Source organism: Rana temporaria, chromosome 3, assembly GCF_905171775.1.
Source record: "Rana temporaria chromosome 3, aRanTem1.1, whole genome shotgun sequence".
In the NCBI taxonomy this organism is placed as follows: Eukaryota; Metazoa; Chordata; class Amphibia; order Anura; family Ranidae; genus Rana; species Rana temporaria.
The window spans coordinates 293,075,618-293,090,601 of record NC_053491.1 but is presented as its reverse complement, the minus strand read 5'-3'; the positions used below and the strand labels follow the sequence as shown (position 1 = coordinate 293,090,601).

Sequence of the window (14,984 nt, the reverse complement as noted above, 5' to 3'; positions counted from 1 at the left end):
AAGGAGGACAGAGTGAGTACATCAGCCTACGTAGGTATTTTCAAGGGGAGAGACTGCCACATGTAGCAAGCTTTCTAAAGGACAGTGTTGTGCTTAAACATTTTATCTGTGCCCTGAGAGACCTTCAGAGCAGCCAGGAGAGCTGGAAGTGACGGCAAGCAGTGTAGCTGTGAACACAAGGAGGAAATACACTCCTGCATGCAGTTTGCTTCATCTTTTTGTGCTATTTCCAAGAGGGGCTGAGAGATCCTAGTCTGCAATAGACTTTTGCTACTAATCTACGAAGGGCTGTGAGAAGAAAGGAAAGAAAGCAGTTCAGGATCTTTTTGTACAAAAGTGTGAAGTCCCCTTTTTATTATTCTTTGCTTCAAGTTGGTCATCCCATAAAACCTTTCACCCCATCAAAGTTGTTACCCCTATTACAACATCAAAAACAAAGCCAAGGGACTGACTTCTTGTGTTTGGATGCAAGTGAAGAATGCATGTTACCTGGCTATGCAGGAGTAGGAGCTTGTCGCCATCTAAACCCCCCCCCACCCCCCAAAAAAAAGGATTATGATCGTATGCTTGGATGTGTTACAGTGGTGCAGCCATTTTTCTTGTCTCCAGCAAAACTGGGAATGTTTCTCTTGAGTTCCAAAGTTCTGACCCATTAGATCTTACACATTTGGCAATATGCGTGTACAGCAACATTTATTATAGATGAGACAAAATACGTATTTTTTTAATGGGTGACTTTATTTACCTCCCTGGCGGTATGATTCTTTCAGATTTTTGGTGCTGAAAGCGGTACCATTATTTTGCATGCAAATTTTGCGATTTATATTGTAGGCCTGCAATTCTTAGGAATAACTCATTAAATCTGTCCAAACCAGAGTCTAGTAAACATCCCGGATATTATAAAGTTTGAAACACAAAATCATAAATTATAATATAATAAATAACTATAAATAATTATAACAAATGTAATTATATTAAAAATTAGTCAATAATGTAATCAAATCAAAAACACTGAAATTTGCTCAGTTGCAGAATTGTCGCTGTCATTACTTTCAGTGTTTGATGATGAATTTCCCCACAAATCGCTATAGCTCAATTCTGCAAATGATTCTAATTTATTATCGTTGTTTTCTAGCTGCTCTAAAACCACTTTTGACATAAAATGACACTTTTTGGTTGCTATGGACAATCTCCAGTTTCCAGGCAGAAAGAACAGTTTTTATAATATAAAACTGCATGCAGGACACTGGCCAGACAACTAGGGACAAAGGGGATGTGTAATTATTTGATACAGTACTGTAATCTGTAAGATTACAGTATACTGTATCTATATTGTGTTTTTCATTTTTGAATTTGGCGCCGAACTCCGCTCCCAAGCGTTGTGCCGCTCGGGAACGGAGTTCAGCACTCGGCAATCACCAGTGTGTGAATCGAGCGAGATGACAGCTCGCACACACAGTGGGGACACATCGCAGGATCCAGGGACAAGGTAAGTAACTTCCCCTGTATCCTGCAATGCAATCCCATGTCTGGCTCAGGGGTTACCGCTTTTGGTATATAAAATTCACCACGAGCCAGACTCGGGAATACCGCCAGGGAGGTTAATAGATGTTTACATAGCTGGCGCAAATCAAGAGCCCTTTAGTACATCCATAATTCGTTGCCCTATATTATGTACCTATTGGTACATTATTAATTTAGAACAGCAGTCTCCCCCCCAATCAGTCAGAAGTCGCATGACATTCCGGGGTCTCATGAGCTGACAATGAAAGGCGAATCACCACTGCTATACAGTTCACACAATGTATTGCACTGTATAATTTAGACTATGTTGACTATGTTAATGACACAAAGGGATATTTCAGATGGTTTGCATGGCAGTAATTCCACAGTTTTAAATAAAGTCATTGTAAAAACTGAAATAATTAAACATGAGGGCAGGTCAAAATTACTTTAATCTGTCAGGCATTTTAAACTTTTTGGAGTAAAAGTTCACATTAAAGCAAGGCAAAAAAAAAATGAATGCAGCACTGTGCAATGCATGCACTTTCCACATTCAGTAACCACTTGTTACTGATATATATGCAGTCTGCTCCTTAAAGCTGAAGTAAAGTTAAAAACAAAACAAATCCAGCCCCCCTGTAACTTAATGTTATAATGTGCTAATATGTATTGCATACTAGCACATTATGAAAGGCTTGCCTTTAAAATGAAGCCCTCCAGCACCGTCCTGTCACCTCTGACAGGGCTTCCATCTTCACCCGGTATATCCTCTGGGTTCCCGGGCTTCAGCGCATGGAAAACATGGCCGCGGCACAGAGCTCTGGACTGATGACACATTCAATGTGCCCTCAATTTAGAGCGCAGTGGGCATGAGCCGGTGACGTGCACGTTTAGGAAATATTCATTTTACCTACAGGTAAGCTTTATTATAAGCTTACCTGTAAGTAAATGTGACAAAGCGGCGTTTACCACCACTTTAAGTCCTGTTGTGGGCAAACAACACACAGCTTTTTCTGGCCTGCGAGTTCTCAGCCCTGCTCGGTGTCTTTTATCAAACTACTCAAGTACTCCATCTCTCACAGCATAAAGGCTAATCAGTCTGTAGTTCAAGATAAGAACTTTGAGATAACGCAGGAAGTTTGCAAAGGACACAGGTCAGCTCTGTATTTCTTGCCAGACTGTTTTTCTGGCACTTATCAAACAGATATAACAAAATACTTCCTTTAAGAACGGGCATCACAAAATGCCAACATCTTCTTTTGTGCATTGCTCTGATCTAGTTTTCACATTTCTTACTACCAGATCTTTACTTCCTAATGTATAGAGTAGTAGTCAAAGCTGGCCATATACTAGTATATTTTAAGAGCATATATAAGAAATTCTCAGGACATTTGATGACTTGAAGTATGTCATTTGCTTTTCACATTTGATTTTGTAATGGATGTAATTTCCTGAACGAAAATCACAGTGTGTTAGAAATTTGATTGTTCGACAAAAGATTTCCATCCTGTTCCTTCAAATTTTCTTCTCACTATGGTCTAAGATAAATGTCAATTTTACCCCATTTACAATTAGAAAATCAAATGAACATTCTGAAAAAATTTAAATTGCAAACAAAATTATACTAGTATATGGCCAGCTTAAAGTGGTTGTACATGTCAGACATGAAATGGGAACAAAGCATATCTTTCTATATTGTGTACTTGTCTCAAGGAAGAGCACTAAGTGTCACATTTGTTTGCCGTTTCATTCCTCTGCTGTTAGCAATAATCATTTCTAACAATTTTTCCTGACACCAAGAGAAAAATGGTGACAGAGGAGGGACATCCAGCTGATTGACAAACTCAGCTCTGTTCCTGTGTGCTGTGTGGAGCAGGGTGTGTCCCCTAATCCAATCAGCTATCAGATCTCTCTTCAATGAGCTCTGCAGAGTATGACTTGAGCTCTCTGCCCCCTTTTTTCTGAACTCTCAGACAAGCTTTATAATTCAGCACTTTCAATGGATGTAGAAAAGAGAGGGCTGCAGATAGACAGATACAACTTATGTGGAAGGATTTGTTTCATCTCTGTGTATCACCTGAGGCAAGTCACTTCACTGGGTATATGGATTGGGTTTACAACCACTTTAAGCTTCATCTATCCATCATCTCCTGTCGAACAAGTCTCAATGACCAATAAGGATATTCTCACTCAGCAGAGAAATGGTGTGCGGGCATTGCTTAGATGCATGGGCAAGGATTACTACTAAGGTTGAGCCATTAATTGTAATGTAAAGCCAAGTTTCGGGAGATCTTCTAGCTAACAAAGGTAATAACAAACAACCTATGTTGTCTAATTTTGGGTAAAACTTTTACTTTTATAAGTTTAACATGGTGTAAGATTCTTTTAGCAACATCATTTATAATGTATTGTGCTTCCCATTACAATAAAATATAATTTGTACTTGTATTAATGCCTCTCTATAGCAAGTGCTTACATATTTGACATCTAGAGCCATGTGTTCCCATTCCTTTCTCAGCACATGCACAGTTGGCAGAGAATGTGCACTGTAGGCATTGTAAATCTCGTTTGTTGATGTAATGCTATGGTAGCAGTGATGTGCTAGTGCCACTGCCCTGATAGCAACAAACCTCACAATACTCCTCCCTGGCATGCTGGCAGTGTCCACAGTGAAAATGTAGTACATACTGAGGATTCAAAGGTGCTTGTCTGAATTGGACAAGGCTGCAGTGATAGCCCTAAATATCATTTTAAACCTAAGTTTTTCTTGATGGTGCACTGCAAATAATGAAGGACATTATAATTCATTTTCATACATTCGCTGTAAATTATTATTAAATATAAACCAGGTTTTGAAAAAGCCTAAATAACTTTAAGGTTTAAAATGTGCACAGTTGGCTTTTGGTTCAGCTTAGGAAAGCTGGACGTTCAGTGCCTTTTTGTCTAATGTGGCAATTCACATGCAGCAATCAGCTAAATTAACATAGTTTCAAAGATATCAACTGACTATAAAGCCTCTGTTTATATATAAGTATTTTACATATGTACATGTAGCAAGGTCCCAGGCCTCCTTTAGTCTAATGAGAATCTCCAGAGCCAGGGACATTTGACATTGTTCTACATAGGAGTGGGTTGCAAGGCATAGTGGGTGTAATGCAAGGTAGAATCATGGGTGCCAGACACTTCTTGAATGCAAAGGGATTTATTTTCTCTTGAACACAACTGTGGGATAGAGGGTTTAGGGCCAGGACACCCTTAGGTAGTTGCAATGTTAATTGGCAGACTCTGAGACTTCTAAAGGTAGACAGCCATGCAAGGAAAGGCAACCAACAAGATACCACATATGCATGTGTAGGAGCGCTGTCTCCTATGGCAACAGTCTTAGAACAGTTCCTAACACAAGTTGTAACAAACTTCATTACTTTCTATACAATCACTTCTTGTAGATTCTCAGCCCACTGAGCTTCCAGTCTCTCTCACTAGACTTGCTGATTCACTGCCACTGAATCCCCTGAGCTCTTCTAATCTTCTCACTTTAGTATCTTCCTCAAGCATCCCCCCTGCTTCCCTGCTGGGTCCCTGGCTTGGCACTCCAGATACTCCTCAAGCGTCACCCCACTGGCTGGGTCCATGGCTTGGCACCTGCTTTCCAGATTCTTCCCCGTCCCCAGTTGGGGAGAATACCGCTCTGGTACTTTCTTCAGCTACTCACAGTGGTCCCTGGTAACAAGGTGGTTGGTCCCTTAGTGGCGACAGCTTCTCCTCTACATCTGACCACAAAAGGTTCTCTAGCTGGTAGAGCCATCACTCCTGGCTGGACTGCAAGCCGCAATCCCAAACTTTTTGCTCTAATCACAAAAAAAATCATTGGAATCCATGCATCCGACGCCCTACATGTAGATTAGGGAGCCGGATGCATTGGATAGAGGGGCAGCACCCGTGCGCCCCTAATGGATGGGCCGCCACTGGTTACATTGGTCCTAGCTGGGACAATGTAATTATGTGAAATATATCATACCTGTGATTTATCTTTATAGCTATATTAAGAATCAGACTGATGTTTTGCAAGCCCAACCTGGTAATCTGACAGCTCAAGTCTTTGTCAGAAAAGCTTGTGTGTCTGTAAGCATGTTTTTGAAGATTTTAACTCCTGTACAGTATGTGTTAAAAAATAGAAATTTTCTGCAGCCAATTGTTTTTGGTACACATTCTTTGCAGGTGTAAAGTAAAACCTAAATATATCAGTGTCCAGAAGACATACTTCATACACAAAATACAAAAAAAAGGTAGGTAATAACGTGGATTGTCATTTCCTCTGATATAATCAGCCAATCTTGGACTGTCAATCATGCTGTACAGTTCAGGGCCAAGGGCGAGGAAGACATTGACTAGTAGTTTTCTGCAGTACAGGGCTGGGGAGAGGCTTTGGAAAAAGTGTAGTTTTAAATGCTTGCAATATGTGCAGGCACTGTGTGCATTGACCCATACAACTGCCACCCTGATGTGGCAGTGCTGAGATTGGTGAAAACTGCATACTATCACAAGCAATAACTTACAAAGCCATCCACAACTTGGCCCCCAGCTACATCACTAACCTAGTGTCAAAATACCAACCAAATCGTTATCTTCATTCCTTTAAAGACCTCCTGCTCTCTAGTTCTATGTCACCTCCTGTCATGCTTGCCTCCAAGAATTCTCAGGAGCCTCTCTCGTCATTTGGAATTCCCTTAAACAATCTGTCCAACTATCTCCAACTCTATCTACTTTAAGACGATCCCTGAAACTTTTCTCCTATCCTGCCTCCACCTATCAACTGTACTTTTATTTTCTCCATCAGCTCATTGCCCACAGTCGTTACCTTTTGTGTCACTTTACCCTCCCTTTTAGATTGTAAACTCTAACCAGCAGAGCCCTCTGATTCCTCCTTATTGAATTGTGTTGTAACTGTACTATATGTCCTCACATTGTAAAGCACTCCGAAAAACTGTTGGGCTATATAAATCCTGCATATTGGTGACAATAATAATAATAATAATAATATTAATTAGTAGATCCTAAGAAATAGGCTGCATAATATATTATTTGGGGATGTAAATATTGACTTTACCTAAAATAGTTGCATGTTGCAACACTTTCTCTTACCTCACAACCCTCTAAATTTGTTGGTTTGGCCACCTATCACTTTACTTCCTGCACACTGGATCTATAACAGTGACTCAGATGTACTTTAAAGCAGTGGTCATCAACCCTGTCTAACAGGCCAGGTTTGCAAGATAACTGAAATACATCACAGGTTATATCATTTGCTGCTCAGTAGGGATGAGCCGAACTCCCCCCCGTTCGGTTCGCACCAGACCCTTCGAAAGGACCGACCGTTCGCCCGAACATTTAGAACCCAATTGACGTCTATGGGACTCGAACGTTCGAATTCAAAAGTGCTCACTTTAAAGCCTAATATGCAAGTTATTGTCGTAAAACATCTTTGAGAACCCGGGTCTTGTCCCAGGGAACATGTATCAATGAAAAAAAAAGTTTTAAAAACGGTTGTTTTTTCTGGAGCAGTGATTTTAATGATGCTTAAATAAAAAAATTAAAAATTCCTTTAAATATTGTACCTGCTGGGTGTCTATAGTATGCCTGTGAAGTGGCACGTGTTTAGAACTGTCCCTGCACAAAATGAGATTACTATAAGAAAAAAGTAATTTAAAACTGCTTGCGGCTTTAATGTAATGTCTAGTCCCTGCAATATGGACACACCACGTAGCTTTAGGTGCACACTGCAGAGGACACAGGCAATACACCACGTGAGAATACTGCAGCTAGCACAATCACCTGCCTGCCAGTAAATTAGGAAGAGCTGATCTAGCTAAACTATACAGTGTATAAATATATGTACAACACCTGGGATGCATATATATCCTCTACACACTGTAACTTTAACTGACTAGCCTGCCTGCCTGCTCTATCTACCTGCAATAAATGACACTCTCTCTGTCTCTCGCTGTTCTCTCTTAACCACCGCAACACACTACACAAGGCTGACCTGCAGGCAGCCTTTCACAGTGTGGGGCGTAGACTTAACCCCCTGAGACATAATTGGCCAAATCCACCCTGGCTTTGGCCAATTATGGCTCTCTGGTTTTTGAAAGCTGTGATTGGCCAAGCATGTGGGTCATAGTGCATGCTTGGCCAATCATCAGCCAGCAATGCACTGCGATGCCACAGTGAATTATGGGCTGTGAAATGTAACTCAAATTTGTCGCGAACGGCCCAAAACGTTCGTAATTCGATGAACGATCGAACATACGATGTTCAAGTCGAACATGAGTTCGACTCGAATACAAAGCTCATCCCTACTGCTAGGTGATTGCAGTATTCTAGTCTGCATCTCCCCAAGGTAATACATAAAATCTGGCCTGTTAGTGGGCACTGAGGACAGGGTTGATGACCACTGCTTTAAAGGGGTTGTAAAGGTTTGTCTTTTATTTTCTAAATTGGTTCCTTTAAGCTAGTGCATTGTTGGTTCACTTACCTTTTCCTTCAATTTCCCTTTTAAATGTTTTTTTTCTTTGTTTGAATTTCTAACTTCCTGTTTCTCCTCAATAAGCTTTCCACCATCATCCAAGCGGTGGTTAGTCAGCCAGAATAGCTTACTCAACAGCTTACTGAGGAGGAACAGGAAGTGAGAAATTCAGACAAAGAAAACAAAGAAAAAAAACATTTAGAAGGGAAATTGAAGGAAAAGGTAAGTGAACCAACAATGCACCAGCTCAGGGATAAGCAATTAGCGGACCTCCAGCTGTTGCAAAACTACAAGTCCCATCATGCCTCTGGGTGTCATGCTTGTGGCTGTCAGAGTCTTGCTATGCCTCATGGGACTTGACGTTCTGCAACAGCTGGAGGTCCGCTAATTGCATATCCCTGCACTAGCTTAAAGGAACCTATTTAGAAAATAAAAAAATGAACCTTTACAACCCCTTTAAAGTAAACCGGTCACAGGTCTGGTAAATTCAAACAGTGCCAAACTAGGTGAAAGCTGCATTTAAAAATGACTGGTAGATCCAGAAATATAAGCAGCTAAAGTTACATGAAATCTTAACTTCCCCTGTAAATGTAAAGCTTGGTCCCATCGTTATTACCTTCTGAGCTTCACTATTGGTCTTTCAATGTGAAAGACATCTATGTTGTCTGATAGGAAGTGGGCATGAGCAAGACCAAGCTCAACATTTACATAAAAGTGGTTATTTGAATATAAATTAAACTGCATCTCTTTGTATCTTTTGATGGCTTTGACATGCAGTTGAAAACCACCACTATCATTTTTCATAAAAGGCTTTGTCTTATTTGCCAAGGGTTTAGGACTTTACATAGGATTAGTCTGAACATATTTTGATCAAGATAAACAAAAACACGTCAATGGCAACACCTCATGAAGATGAATTAAGAACCTGCACTGTTTAGGGCTCATTCACACCAGATGTAGTGATCATGCAGGGATAATGCATGGATATGAGAAAATATACTCTTTTTAATTGGGACTGTTCCCATAAACGCCCTACGTGCTTGTTTTTTGATGTACTAACCTGTGTACAATTTCTGTCCAAAATAAAATGTACTGTAATACTTCAAAAATGCAGCTTTCCTGAAGACCACCTAAATGCACATCGTGTTACATAGATGTTCTAGTGACTACAAGCCCTAATGCCCCGTACACACGATCCGATTATCGGACAAATGATCATCCGTTTTATTTTGTATGCTAATCTCATGTTGAATCTGATGAGTTTACTAAAGTCACGAAAATTCTCGCAGAATAAAAAATCGGAAGTGATGTCATGTGTTGTAATACATTTTCGAACGACAGCTGTACTGATTATACGAAAATCGGACGATCTGGCATCGTACGAAAAAGATTTTCGTGCATGTCCGATAAATAAAATCGGATGAACTGTCCTGATCGGCTCTCGGAAGCTCTGTACTAATGATCCGATTATCGTACGATCGTTTCAAAAGCGGCATTTTCCGTACGATTTTCGGATCGTGTGTACGGGGGAATCGGTATGGAAACTCACTTGAAACTTTTCCACTGTTCCCCTCTTCTTGGATGGAACTAAAGTACTACAGCAGAAACCATGCACAGTGAAACTGTTTGCTATGCTGATTGTAAATAAATGTGAAAAAGAATGCTAAAGCTTTGAATAAACCACAATTCACTATTGTAAAATCTGTAAATCTTGCAATGTCCCTTTAATAAATATTCAGAAGGACTTGACCTTCATTAATCAAACCTGAGAACAGATAAAGGCAAACATATAGGTAACTAAAATTCTACATGTTATAGGGTCAGTTCACCCAAAGCTAATTATCCAGAGTACTGGAACAGAGCAGGCTGGCAAGAACGCTCAAAATACCACAGCTAGAAACTATGTTACACAAATCTTGCTGCTGTAGTTACTATGAGATAGGGAACACTGCAATTTTAACATTTGCATGCTGACCTCTGTGCTCTACAAAGAATAATGCAATTCAGGCAACCATGATTCATTACCAGATAATACCTACTATACTATTGAAAAATAAGTGGACTTATCGCTAAAAGAATACAGTTTCCCCATAGGAAAAATAAAGCTGTTAGTTTCCAAATTGAATAATGATCTAGCCTGGATCTGTCCTTTAGTTTAAGCAATCTTGTTGAACCTGTTTTAAATCTGCATGGAAATTAAAACAACACAAAGTAACACAAACATTCTTATGTTCACTATGTTTAGTAGAAAGCACTATATAGTTAACATTTCTAACTTTTAATTTTACATATTAAATAGATAAATACATACATAATCATCTTTTCCTCACAATACGGATGTCTTGGTTTGATTTCCAGTTTCTGAACATCTGTGAATCGAATTTTTGGACCCTTTCTAGAACACTTGCATTTTGACCCTGGGAGGAAAAAAAGATGAAGAAAGATGACAGAGGAAACTAACACACACACACACACACACATATTGTATATATTTAAATATTGTGTGTGTTATATTTATATCTGTGCCATGCTATCATTATTATTACTGTATGTGAATTTACATTAGTTTTCTAACATTTTATAAAATGTAATGCTTATTAATTCATTCCAGACTCAAGGCTACAGACCCTTGCTAAAATATAACATCATGTATAAGTCCTATACAGACTGCAAAAAGAGCATTGCTTTTCAGGGAATACATAACATAACAAGGTATGTCATACCTTGTCACTACATGTATACATCTAGCAGTTTCTAGAATGCAACTAGAAGACTATTCAGTATTTTTTTTTTTTTCTGAAATTAAATAACTGTATAAGAGAATTGGTATTAAAAAACAAATATAGTAACTTACCTTCCACTTGCAGTGTGTAGATTGCTAGAATGAGTAATAGGATTGCTGCATAAAGAGGTTTCATGTCCCAATTCCTATTCTGTTACTTATAATATGGAGATGAGCTTTAAACTGTGCTACCTGGAGGTCTGCCTGTGTGGAGTTCACAGAAGCTGCGGTCGCTCGCACTGTTTCTGTGCTGATGCCTTCACTGCCTGTTTTCCACCTTCACTCTGAGCTTCGCCTTGCTTGCTTGTCCTCTTTTAAAACAGATCCACAAGCCCAGGGTACAAAGTCATTAACATGCATAGCAACCAAACTACTCACTGCAATTTCTTCACTCTGTGGAGGGTGGAGATTTCTAGCTTACCCTATCCTGTTCAGCCTGAAAGGAATGACTGAAAAACACCACAGTCTGGGATTTGTAACCCACAGTGATTTTATTTTTCCCTCAAGTGAATTTTCAATAAATAAACTTCCTGATTTATTAAATGTATTTAATACTTTCTTCTTTAGCAGGAATTAATAGTTGTATACACCAGCATTGCTGTACTTTATTTTCTTTGATTTAGTTAGTTGTTTCTAAGGTTTGTGTTTATGTATATATATATATATATATATATATATATATATATATATATATATATATATATAATGTACCTTCTGTATTGAACTGTACTGTAATTGTGCTGTCTCCCCTCTACATTGTAAAGCTCTGCATAAACTATTGGCGCTATATGAATTGCGTATAATAGTTTTATATATATATATATATACACACACACACATACATATATAAACACACACACACTATGGCCCGGATTCAGATACATTTACGTATCTATCCGCGGGCGTAACATATCTCAGATACGTTACACCGCCGAAACTTAGGGCGCAAGTTCCATATTCATAAAGAACTTGCGCCCTAAGTTACGGCGGCGTAACGTATGTGCTCCGGCGTAAGCCCCGCCTAATTCAAATGTGGATGATGTGGGCATGTTTTATTTAAATTACACGTGACCCCGCGTATTTGACGTTTTTTACGCCGTTCGTGAAATAATCCCAGTGCGCATGCTCGAAATTACGCCGCAAATCGTCATTGCTTTAGACGTGAGTGTAACTTACGTACAGCCCTATTCGCGAACGACTTATGCAAACGCCGTCAAATTTTCAAAATTTGACGCGGGAACGACGTCCATACTTAACATAGGATACCCCTCATATAGCAGGGGTAACTTTACGCCGGAAAAAGCCGAACGTAAACTACGGAAAAAAATGCGCCGGGCGGACGTACGTTTCTGAATCGGCGTATCTACCTAATTTGCATATTCGATGCAGAAGTCTTGGGAAGCGCCCCTAGCGGTCAGCGTAAATATTGCACCCTAAGATACGACGGTGTAAGAGACTTACGCCGGTCGGATCTTAGGGAAATCTATGCGTAACTGATTCTACGAATCAGTCGCATACATACGACCCGGAACACTCAGAGTTACGACGGTGTATCCGGAGATACGCTGTCGTAACTCGTTTACTGAATCCGGGCCTATATAAATAAATATATATATATATATATATATATATATATATATATATATTTATTATCTTCCTATTTTGGCAGTAAGTTATTTTATATCAATAAAAGTTTTTGTTGGCATTGCTATAGTGTAAAAATGAGCTTCTGAATAATTTGTATGCCCTCTCCTACTGTATCTAATATATTTTACAAAGTAGGGATGGGGTTCATGTTTGCTGCCATCCAGGGGTCGCCCAAACTAAATCAGAGCTTTGCCTACAAACCACCAAAACAAACCCCTGACTGCAGCTAGAAGTCATTCATTTATTGCCGGTGTCCTGTCGAGAAATGCCCCCAAAAAAAGTCCGGGCCAAAACTGCGCATGCGCCGCACATGCGCAGAACAGAGCCTCAGCACAGCTGAGTTTACGATCAGCTGTTGTATCACGTTTCCGAGGCTCTTTCATGTAAGAGGGGGGTGGATATTTACATGAAGGGGGTGGTTATTTCAATGATGGACAGTACTGGGGGCGGAATTTTTATTGATGGCCAAACAAATTTGCTAAAGAAATGTTTATCTAAAATAGAAAAAAACACCCTTCAATTGACTAAACACGCCCCGCAAGTTTTCAAAATGAATAGCAGATTAAGGGGCAGATCCACATAGATCCGTATGTCAGATACGCTACGCCGCTGTAACTTACTTTGGCTTAGTTTGAATCCTCAACGAATTTGCGCCGTAAGTTACGGCGGCGTAGTGTATCTTGTTTTGAGCATTCAAAACAAAGATACGACGCCTGAATTTTGAAATTTCTTTGTGGATCTACCCCTAAGACTTTGCAGATTTCTTCGGCCATCGATAAAAATTCTGCCCCCAGCACTGTCCATCATTGAAAAATCCGCCCCTTCATGTAAATTTCCGCCCCTCACCTACATGAACGTGCCTCGGCCACGCGAGACAACAGCTGATTGTAAACTCAGCTGTTCTGCGGGACATGCGCAGTTCCACCGGAGCACTATTCGATAGCCGGGCACTTCTCGACAGAACATTACTGGTGGCACTAAATGACGACTTCCTACTGTAATCACATTTGGCTGTTAGGACGCACGTGGTTGCCTGCCTTCTAGCAACCAAGGATGCTGTGCAAGGCGGTTGCCTGTCCGATTATGTTACCTGTTGTTAGTACGCCGGCAGACATGCGGTTATTTATGGTTATGGTTATAAGAGTACTCTTATAGAGGTTCACACTGGGCTGCGGGAATAATGCCATGCGAGTTCAGCTGAACTCGTACGATTTCACTCCCGCTTGTCAGTCCCGATTTCGGCCATGATTACAGAGACATTTGTGCAGTTTCTGCACAGATATCAATGTAAATCGCGGGCCGAAATCGCAATAAGTAATACAGAAGCGACTTTTTGAAATAGGTGCAGTGCCTCAGATGCGCTATCTCATCGATTAGGACAGTTGTCATCACCGGCAATTGCCGCCAATTTGACATGCGACAGGTCAAATCGCATTTCAAAACGCACCAATGTGAACCAGGTTTTATTAAAAAAAACATGTCCAATGGAGTAAATCCTTCAATAACCATGTCATCCAGTGATATAGATCCACAGCAATCACAATAAAAGTTGATCCTGGCAACCTATATTTAGTCTGTGATGTCTCCTTTAGAAGTTGGTGTGTTTTGTTTTTCGATGGGTCCTTGGGATCTCAGCGTCATTGTGGTTGACATGGATCTACTCTACATCGCTAAAAATACATGATTTACAATGGATTCACACTGTGGGGCATTTTTTTAATAAAGGACTTTGCCAAATGCGCAATGTGTTTATTTACTACTAGCTGCCACCAATGATTTTAAATTATGCAATTTTTTTTTTTTTTTTTTTTTTTAAATGTCAGCAGCTACAAATACTGCAGCTGCTGACTTTTAAAATAAGGACACTTACCTGTCCAGGGCGCCCGCGATGTCGGCACCCGAAGTCGATCTATCCCTCTGCCTCTCAGGTGCTGCCGCCGCCATCTTCGGTAAGGAAATCAGGAAGTGAAGCCTTGTGGCTTCACTTCCTGGTTCCCTACTGCGCATGCGTGACACGCGCTGCGCAATCCCACCTGTGTGTCTCCCATAAGGCAGAGAGGGGACGAAGAAGGCGCCGGAAGTGGCGCAGATACTGTGGGTGGCTTGGGTATCTATGCCCGGAAGTGGGAGCAAAATACTTGTATTAGACAGGTACTGTGTCTGCTCCCCCCTCCCCTGAAAGGTGGTAAATGTGACACCGGAGGGGGAAAGAAGAGGAATCCAAAAAGCGGAAGTTCAATTTTTGGGTGGAACTCCACTATAATTATGCACAATTGTCATTCAGAGCGTCAATTTCTATTTAAGCAGTAATAAACCCAACCATTTATTATATGGCAGCTTATCGATTCCTAGATGTGTGATGGCTGCATTAGTTTTCTTTTTCTAAAAATTGGAGTTGTGGCGCTACAATATGGTAACGCATTGGTGGAAAAGTCCGCTGTGTAGGTTATGAGTCCTTGTTACAATGAAATAAAAAATATAATAAAAATGGATAAAAAATAATAAAAGTGAAAAAATTATCTAATTAAA

The 14,984-nt window shown here is 40.1% G+C and overlaps 1 protein-coding gene across 1 annotated transcript in view; it reads right to left on the bottom strand.

Annotated features, from left to right (window-relative positions):
• The window catches only part of CXCL14 (C-X-C motif chemokine ligand 14), a 47,661-nt gene extending 36,458 nt beyond the window's left edge, over nt 1–11,203 (bottom strand). The window contains exons 1-2 of the mRNA XM_040344747.1: nt 10,881–11,203; nt 10,338–10,443 (exon numbers count right to left, since the gene is read on the bottom strand). Of these exons, the coding sequence (XP_040200681.1) occupies nt 10,338–10,443; nt 10,881–10,944 (170 nt within the window). The 5' untranslated portion in view covers nt 10,945–11,203. The remainder of the gene's footprint in view (nt 1–10,337; nt 10,444–10,880) is intronic.
• Nucleotides 11,204–14,984: the final 3,781 nt, after the last annotated feature.